At 45.7% G+C, this 9960-nt stretch overlaps 1 protein-coding gene across 1 annotated transcript in view; it reads right to left on the bottom strand.

The window, feature by feature from the left end:
- Positions 1 to 315: 315 nt before the first annotated feature.
- LOC144530195 (ral guanine nucleotide dissociation stimulator-like 1) overlaps positions 316 to 9960 on the bottom strand; it is a 44724-nt gene continuing 35079 nt past the window's right edge. The window contains exons 12-17 of the mRNA XM_078269670.1: positions 9685 to 9806; positions 8056 to 8145; positions 6467 to 6596; positions 4523 to 4852; positions 2187 to 2301; positions 316 to 666 (exon numbers count right to left, since the gene is read on the bottom strand). Coding sequence (XP_078125796.1) covers positions 527 to 666; positions 2187 to 2301; positions 4523 to 4852; positions 6467 to 6596; positions 8056 to 8145; positions 9685 to 9806 — 927 coding nt within the window. The 3' untranslated portion in view covers positions 316 to 526. The remainder of the gene's footprint in view (positions 667 to 2186; positions 2302 to 4522; positions 4853 to 6466; positions 6597 to 8055; positions 8146 to 9684; positions 9807 to 9960) is intronic.

The following is a 9960-nucleotide window of genomic DNA, read 5'->3' as shown; positions in this document are numbered from 1 at the left end:
TGCTACCACCTCGGCAGTCACAACGAGTCGACATCAAAACAAGGAGCCCCAGATTTAGGATATCTTGGTCACCGGTGGAGTTAAGGTGTAGAGTCCCTGGTGATACTTGGAGCAAAGTCTCATGTTGTGTCGAGCCTTCTTAGTGGTCTATAAACAGATATTTTGAGGCTAGCATCGTAGCGTCCCTAGCACTCCCATTCAAAAGGCCATTTGACCCAAAAACCAGAATACGGTACATCTTAAAAGTGGCGTTTCTGTCCTAAATATACTTTTAAATGAAAGTTTGACTCAGGTACATTCACAAAAAGACCCTAGGTTGCATTTTGGCGAGAGTTACGCTTTAAGCTCCATCAGTTTCTTCGTCATAAAGTGCTTTTGCATCATCTTGTCAGTTGCCATAAAAACGTCACATATTTTACCCCTTTTGTTTCCGAAACAACATCTTGGAGAACATACTTTCCTCATGAAGACAACGATGTAAAAATACTACATAAAAGCTTGGTTCAGAATCTGCAGACTCGAGGTGCTACTTGGTGTACCGTCCGAGGCTAGACGTGGCCCTCAGCGGTTTCTTCTGGCCTGCGGGGAATTGCCGTAAAACAAAGTCAAAGTTTGCCGTCGTGGACATGGCGTAGAAGACGTTGGCTTTGTCTGGTATGAGCAGCTCTGAAAAACAGAAAAAAAACATTGTAATGTCACTTAAATTAGGTGTATTGACCATGAATAAAAAAAGTGTTAAAGAAAGTAACAAAAATGTTTAAAAAAGCGACAATTTCGAAAAAGCGTTCAAGGTCGACGGGAGGACAGCACTAACCTTTGTTTACATGCTTTTCAGAAGAAATTGTTTAAATTGATGAAATATCATTCCAAAATCTAAATTTTGACTTAAAGGTTTTTCATTTTCACTGTAAATGCATATCTGTTCCAAATATCTATTATCGGTTTCATTAACTACTAATAATTGGTATCGGTGTTGGCCTTGAAGAACCAGTGGTAGCTGGTTGTGTCACCAACAGACTTAAAGATGATATGGTTACTGTTGACTGATTTCATGCTGTGAATGTGAAATATTAACTTTAGCGACATAACGTTAGCAGTACTTTGTTAGCATCAGATTTTGCTAGCCTAAAGGTCCTTTTGCACCATAGACAGTGAAAGAAATGGACACAGCCACGCCATAGACTTCGACGGAGACCAGTGACGTCTCTTTCCCGGTGATGGCTGAGCGTTACTGAGCAGCCTCCAACTGAGCTTGAAGACGTAGATGTGACGTGAGCAACCTGTCTGAAAGTTGGAAGTCTTCTGGTAGCTGTGCCAAGAGAAATCTCAATCATTCCCAATCTAGCAGAGACGGAGAGCGTAGGTATATGTAAGGAGATAACATAGACACAGGCTCATTATTGATCACTAAAATGATAGTTAACATTAGTCATTACACTTAAACAGCTGATGGAAGTCCAAACTGCCTGAGAGCTTCTCCTGTACTATACGGTAACTCCTCTACTATGAGACAGGAAGTCTCGTGGTTATGACCCAATCGTTAGCCTATTGTTATAAAAACGTCTGCTACGGAGCCATAACGTGAGCTACAAGGTAATGGAGCCTTTTATACATTGTCGTGTTTCTTTAGAAATAAACAACGGACAAATAGAGTCTTTAAACGCTTCAGATGTAAAGGTATTCTCTGTCAAAGTGACGTCAGAATGAATGGCAGTCAATGGGATGCTAACGGGATGCTAACGGGAGGTGATGGCTTGGTAGCATCTAAATGGCTCCATAGGAGCTATGCTTTGTGGAGAGAGGCTGACCCCCTTGTTTTGCACACTGAGTCCAACATTTTCGTCTGCGTTTCTTCGGGAGTATTGCTATGTTGAGGCAGCGGGAAGTGATGGCACCATTGACCAACAAAAACCTGGTCTAAAGTCAATAACGCAGCTTTTCATTGTTATTTTAACAGCGCATTAGTAAAATGCTCCTAGGCTCGTGCACAGCACGTGCACACTGTGCTTGTTACACACACAGGGACGCACAGCAGCACACACACATGCAGAAGATTACAAATACAAATATTACGGTGCAAATCCTTTCTTGTGAGCACGAGATACTTTTGCGTGCGCACCAAAAAAGTTTCTCGTGCTCACAAGAAGAAAAAAAAAGTCCCGTTATGTCCCGTTAGGGGTTCTGACCTCTCTCCGGGGAGATGACCTGCGTCAGGCTAAAGTCTCGCCAGTTCATGTGCTCGAGGTGATGCTTTTCCAACGCCCTTTGAATCACCTGTGCAGTTTTGTCCTGGCTGGTCAACTATGAAAGACAAAGAAAAAAGGCCGTTACACATCAGGGTGGTCTATGGCTCAATCCCAATTCTCTGTCTTACCCCTTCCCCTTAGTTTTGCACATTCACGTGAGAGTAAGGGCTATCCCAATTCTCGTTTTGAAGACGAAGGGCTAGGGGCAAGGCGAAGGGGTAGGGGTAAGGGGTAGGGGTAAGACGAAGGGCTAGGGATAAAGGGAAGGGCTAGGGGTAAGACGAAGGCCTAGGGGTAGGGGTAAGACGAAGGGCTAGGGATAAAGGGAAGGGCTAGGGGTAAGGGGTAGGGGTAAGACGAAGGGCTAGGGGTAAGGGGTAGGGGTAAGACGAAGGGCTAGGGGTAAGACAAAGGGTTAGGGGAAAGACGAAGGGCTAGGGGTAAGACAAAGGGTTAGGGGAAAGGGGAAGGGCTAGGGGTAAGGGGTAGGGGTAAGATGAAGGGCTATGGGTAAGATGAAGGGCTAGGGGTAAGGGGAAGGGCTAGGGGTAAGACGAAGGGCTAGGGGTAAGGGGAAGGGGTAAGACAGAGAGATGGGATCCGGTGCTGCAGGAAAGTTTTACTTTTTTTATACCAATAATTATTTAATTTTTTTTATTCTTTTTTGGGGGTTTTCCACCTTTAATTTTTGACAGGACAGCTAGGTGAGAAAGGGGAGAGAGATAGGAAGACATGCAGGAAATCATCACAGGTCGGCTTCAACCCTGGACATCTGCGTCGAGGCATTAACCTCTCAGTACATGTGCGCCTGCTCTACCCACTGAACCAACCCGGCCACACCAATATTTTGTTTACATTCCCTGTAGTGGTAAAGCTTTTTTATAGTTTGAAAGCGGTACTGGAGGATATAGCTTTCAGCTCTCTATACATTGGACACATCCCTGACGGACTAAGTAAAGATGATGAATATTTGCTAAAGATCCTGTTGGCTGCGGGCAGAGGTGTCAAGTAACGAAGTACAAATACTTTGTTACCTTACTTAAGTAGAAATTTTGGGTACCTATACTTTACTGAAGTAATTATTTTACAGCAGACTTTTTACTTTCTACTCCTTACATTTTAAAAATAGCCTCGTTACTCCTATTTCAGTTCGGCTTGTTTTCATTCATCGTCGTCAAAGAAAACACAAAAAAAACCTATCCAGATAAATGCCATCCGGATAGAGTGAATTTGATTGTGGTTGGATGAGAAGTATAAACATGATCCATCGCACTTGCACAGACCCGGAGCTAATACGGCATCGGTGCCAACGACCGTTCTCTACCGGACCGAATGGCAACGCGGATTTCGGTGCCTTATTAGGTGCAACTTACATGCCTGCGCTTCTCTCTGATGCCCCGAAAACGGACATTAGAGGGAACTGAAACAACGCCGCACGTGACGCTAGTTAACACTACAGTTGGCAGCAGGTAACGTTAGCCTGCCGTTAGCTAGTAGCTGGATTAAACACGGTTAAAATGCTGACAGCTAACGGTGTCAAAGTGTCCGTATTTCACTGTAGTGGATTGTAACACCAACCTGTAGCTGCCGTTGTCTGAAAAACACAGACTCAGCCTGAAATAAGTTATTGTTATAAGTTATTGTTATTACATTTTTAATAATACCTCTGGCTGCGGTAAGAAAGCTATTACAAAGTCCTGGCTTCAAAAGAGGAGTCCTACTGTAGGCCTGTTTGTTGGTATTGTCAAACACCTCCACCTACTCCAACAGATGACTTATTCTATATGGCTCCAAAAAGAGCTGGGAGAGAACAAATGGGGGAAATGGTCTGTTTACTTTGCCGAAGAGAGAGATATATGATGTATATATGCTGCTTTGATTTTGCATAACCCTTTTCATGATTATTATTATTACATGTCATTTAGCTGACGCTTTTATCCAAAGCGACTTACAATTGCTATATGTCAGAGGTTGCACGCCTCTGGAGCTACTAGGGGTTAAGTGCCTTGCTCAGGGACACATTGGTTGATGTATCACAGTGGGAATCAAACCCAGACCTCCCACACCAAAGGCAAATGTCATATCCACTGCTCCATCACCACCACCACCCACTTGCATGTACCTACCTATCCCACGACCTAATGTTGTTGACTTTTTTTTTGCTCTTTTCCTAGTTTTTTAAGTCCTCTCCCGTAGGACTTCAGATGTACAGTCCAATGTGAAAAAGACAAATAAAAAGTTAAAAAGAAAGAAAGCAGTACTGGAGGAGGACTCACCAGGATGCTTTTGTACATGTTGCCGTTGTTGTGGCCCAGGTCCACGCTCACCCTGACCACGCACGAGTCGCCCACTTGCCGGTTATAAACAGGCAGGGACGTCATGGACACCGAGCGTTTGTGGTGGGAAGACAGAGAGGGCTTCGGCCGAGCACCGGTGCCCGACACGGCGCCCGTCGCGGCCGGAGAGCAGAGATCCGTCCGGCGGTCAGAGGAGGAACTGGACGGAGGGGGGGAGTCTGGAGAGAAAGTCGCCGAGGAGCAGGAACAGGAGGACAAGGAGGAAGAAGAGAACGCCTCCGACACGTTGTTGCAGGAGCTGTGGAAGGACTGCAGAGAAGACGAGACACAAAACAAGAGACGTAACACGGATGAGTGCTCGGCCAGGCCTAGTTACTGGAAACACTGGACAGTTTGGTCATCTATCATTAGGGTTGGGTATCGGTTGGATTTTGCAAACGATTCCGATTCCTAAATGACATCAAAGAAAGCCTCTCCTGCCTTATGGCATTCATTGGTGATCCCAGAGGGAAAATATGGCATTTTAAAAGTAGCCTACATTTACAGTAGCTAGCTAACAGACTACAGAGAAAGGGGGATATTTTGACGTCCGTTTCAGAGCGTGTACAAAAAGCCGTCTACCAGCAGTGATTGTAGAGTGCATGTCGGGGGAATAGCGCTGGCCGGGCGCCACTTGGCAGAAAAGGGAGAAAGAAAAAAGAGTCTGCCGCTGTCCGGAGCGACAGAGGGGAAATATTTCAGTCTGAACCAAAATTGGCGTTCTAATCCGGTCCGAATACTACCGCTTTGCGTTTCGGTACCCAAGCTTATCTATCACACAAACGGAATCTGCAACCGTGGTGGCAAAAGGGGTCCCATTTCTTTGTTTAACCGCAAATATACCATGGTCTTAGCCTGACCAGCCAGCCCCACGTCCAGATGTTGGTCTGGGTCAGCCCCACGTCCAGATGTTGGGTCTGGGTCTGACCCACATCCAGATATAGGGTCTGGGTCTGACCCACGTCCAGATGTTGGGTCTGGGCTGACCCACATCCAGATGTAGGGATCCAGATGTTGGGTCTGGGTCAGCCCCACGTCCAGATGTTGGTCTGGGTCAGCCCCACGTCCAGATGTTGGGTCTGGGCTGACCCACATCCAGATGTAGGGATCCAGATGTTCGGTCTGGGTCTGACCCACATCCAGATGTTCGGTCTGGGTTTGACCCACATCCAGATGTTCGGTCTGGGAACTCCCCACTGGCTGGGCTCAATCCTAGGGGCGGGATAAATGGTTGTCTTTCAGATTCCCTCTGCACCAATAGGATAGCGCTCCAACCAATCAGAGCAGAGCTGGCTGATAGATTCCACTTTAAACTCTGAACATGTCTTCCTTTTTTAAGAATGACTTCAGGGCCGTTCTTTGTTCTTTTCTCAAAGAAAAGCTGAACTCCAAGTCTTCCAGAGACGCTGTTCACCACCAGCAGCAGCAGCAGCCATAAGCCCCGCCCACCCACTCTATACACGATGTGATTGGCCTGACCAGAGTTTGGTTTTTCCAGCTCGCAAGCCAACAGAGAGTTGCTAGACGACCCTGCTGCAGATTACATCTGCTGCTGCTAGGGGGGTCTAGATTTCTAGGCTACCATGGTCTGGATGAATACTTGATTCTGATTGGCTGCAGGGTGTCCATAAAAAAATGTTCCGGTGAAACTGACTGTTTACTGTTCTAAATGAATGCGCTATGTTAAAACAAAAAGGAAATTATGCAAGTTTCCCAGTTTTCGTTGTATTTCACTTCTTGCTGGTGATGTTTCAGGGTCTGTTGTAAATAGTGTAAACAGTGGATGTTGTGCTGAACACAGAGGCCGAAGGCATGGCATGAGGACAAAGTATAGACAGAAAACAATGAGGCACGCACACACACACACACACAGCCACAGTTTACCTGCAGTCTGATGGAACAGGCCGAGTTCGGGGAGGAGGGATCCTCGATCTCAGATCCACTGGACCCAGAAGACGAAACGCTGATTTGGTCAGCAGGGACTTTTTTAGATCCATCGCTCACTGTCAGGAGACTGAAGACAGACATGCAGCTTTAGCTTGTATCTAAAAGACAAAACTCATTTTATGATGATAATAGTGCTGTTTTATATTAAGAGATTGATTACATCATATTATAGAATTTAATTGTATATGTATAAAAGGGTAACCGTTTTTTTTCAACCTATTTTTTGTGTAACGTGATGCAGCCCTGAAAATCGCCAAACCCACCAGACTCCATGTAAATAATCAGGACTTTTATCATCGTAAAACACACTTCATTCAAAGCGGACAGAAACTAAATAAAACTACCAAAAGCCGTCTTGGTTCATCTTTCCACTGTTCCAACAATCACCACTCTGGTTTGGTTGAAATAAACCCTTAATTCACCCATTTACATGTGGAGATATACTGGCTCTATACACGCTAAAAGTCCTGATTATTTACATGGAGTCTGGTGGAGATATGCTGGCTCTATACACGCTAAAAGTCCTGATTATTTACATGGAGTCTGGTGGAAATATGCTAGCTCTATACACGCTAAAAGTCCTGATTATTTACATGGAGTCTGGTGGAGATATGCTGGCTCTATACATGCTAAAAGTCCTGATTATTTACATGGAGTCTGGTGGAAATATGCTGGCTCTATACATGGAGTCTGGTGGAAATATGCTGGCTCTATACACGCTAAAAGTCCTGATTATTTACATGGAGTCTGGTGGAAATATGCTGGCTCTATACACGCTAAAAGTCCTGATTATTTACATGGAGTCTGGTGGAGATATGCTGGCTCTATACACGCTAAAAAGTCCTGATTATTTACATGGAGTCTGGTGGAGATATGCTGGCTCTATACACGCTAAAAGTCCTGATTATTTACATGGAGTCTGGTGGAGATATGCTGGCTCTATACACGCTAAAAGTCCTGATTATTTACATGGAGTCTGGTGGAGTTTGGTGATGGGGATTTCAGGGCTGTTTCATGTTAAACTAAAAGGATCTTCCTCTTTAACTAAAAGGTCTATCTCTGTAGGGATCCTTTCATAATGTTGTCAGACACTTAGAATAATAATCTGAGTCTGTCAAAACAGAACTTTTAGTGGACGCTAACTGACACTGAACATTTGTCCTGTAGGGTTGAAATTGCAGCCCGGATCCCAGCTACCTGTTACAGCATTCTCGCTCAATATTGGACGAATTTCAAAAAAAAAAATAGTTTACATCTGTTATTTAGACACCAATGCATGGAGAAATAAGGGTCAAGGTTGAAAGAAAAAACTGAAAATACCCTTTAAAACTGCACATAACAATTTATACTCTAAACAATTGATTTCTTTTTATGTCACGGCAGAGCAAATACCATTTGTACCCCACGTGATTTCAGTGTTTGCATACTAAAAACGTGCAGGTACTGTGTGTGTGTGTGTGTGTGTGTGTGTGTGTGTGTGTGTGTGTGTGTGTGTGTGTGTGTTTGGACTACAGCGCTATACTCACGAGGAGAGTTTCTTTGTGAGTTTGCGGTGGCTCCAGGCAGTCGGCGAACACGAGTCCACTGGAGGCTCCAACTGTCTCGACAGTTCATAGCTGTGAGGAAAACATCGGTGAAAACTTCAGTCCTCTTCCAAAGATTAGTATGTACGGATAAATAATGAACAAATCTTCCTGGTCTGAAAACTGAAGCTCCTTAAAGCTACAGTCATCAACCAATGTGTCCCTGAGGAAGACACTTAACCCCTAGTAGCTCCAGAGGCGTGCAACCTCTGATATATAGCAATTGTAGGTCGCTTTGGATAAAAAGCATCAGCTAAATGACATGTAATGTAATGTAACTCTAACAGGGCGATCCTGGACCAATGCACTGACATGTATTGTGGCTCAGCTCCACTTTGCACCAACCCCGTCTGTCGTTTCCTCCTCCTCTTGCTAAGGTTTTGAGCATCGGCCCTTGAAGCACCCGTCTTGCCCAGATGGGACAGAGAGCCCTCCTAAACCCCCCCCCCCGCACAGGCACTGTCCCCGCCCTGGTGCCCAAACCACCCTCCTACCCGCTGGTCAAACTGGTGGGCAAGTTCTACACCCTGAAGTGCCGGTGAGTGAAACCTGTTAGACACAGACTGGACATTTAGTGGACAAGGCTTCCAGCAGGGGGAGACTCCTTAAAGCTGTATTCTCTCTACCATCCAGCAGGGGGAGACTCCTTAAAGCTGTATTCTCTCTACCATCCAGCAGGGGGAGACTCCTTAAAGCTGCATTCTCTCTACCATCCAGCAGGGGGAGACTCCTTAAAGCTGTATTCTCTCTACCATCCAGCAGGGGGAGTCTCCTTAAAGCTGCATTCTCTCCAACATCCAGCAGGGGGAGTCTCCTTAAAGCTGTATTCTCTCTAACATCCAGCAGGGGGAGACTCCTTGAAGCTGTATTCTCTCTACCATCCAGCAGGGGGAGACTCCTTAAAGCTGTATTCTCTCTACCATCCAGCAGGGGGAGACTCCACTGGCTCCAAAAAGAAGTCTATGAGAAAATGAGCCTACTTCTCTCTTGATTTATTATCTCAGTAAACATTTTCATAATGAGTTGATGGTCTCAATCGCTAGTTTCAAGTCTTCTTCAACACAGCGTGATGTTCATTTAGTTAATTATGGTGCCATTTATTTTAAAATAGACGATAAAGCAGGGGATGCTTTAGGACCTGTCAATCAGGACAGAGGCTTAGCGATGCTAACCGTGCTAACACTGTGGACATTAAAATAGACCTCAACTTGTTTTTAACTGTTGTCCATGTGTTCATCTTAATCTTTGACCCTCTCACTGTCCAAAATACAGTGTTTCATTATATTATATTATAAATGCAGGTAAAGCAGGGGGAATGAGAGGGGGGAAACACCAGAGCAGGGGGAATGAGAGGGGGGAACGCCAGAGCAGGGGGAATGAGAGGGGGAAACGCCAGAGCAGGGGGAATGAGAGGGGGAAACGCCAGAGCAGGGGGAATGAGAGGGGGAAACACCAGAGCAGGGGGAATGAGAGGGGGGAAACACCAGAGCAGGGGGAATGAGAGGGGGGAACACCAGAGCAGGGGGAATGAGAGGGGGGAACACCAGAGCAGGGGGAATGAGAGGGTCTCACCTCTCCTGGTCAGTGAGCAGCTTGTGTCTGTGCAGCCAGGCAGCAATTCGGGGGTGATTGGGCAGGTTGTACTGGGAACAGGACGCCTGCAGCGCACGGATCTGGGACAGAACCTCAAACTCCTGTAGGAAGAGACAAATGACGGAGGATATACACAAGTCTCCTGACATCTGTGTGGAATAAGCTGGAGCAACAAGCCACACCCTGATGGTAATTCAAACAGTAAGAAAGCTGCAGAGTAGTGTCCCTTAAAGGTCCTGACACACCAACCCCATA

Source organism: Sander vitreus, chromosome 15, assembly GCF_031162955.1.
Source record: "Sander vitreus isolate 19-12246 chromosome 15, sanVit1, whole genome shotgun sequence".
Lineage (NCBI taxonomy): Eukaryota > Metazoa > Chordata > Actinopteri > Perciformes > Percidae > Sander > Sander vitreus.
The sequence above is the reverse complement of the archived record's forward strand: the minus strand, read 5'-3'. Positions and strand labels throughout refer to the sequence as shown.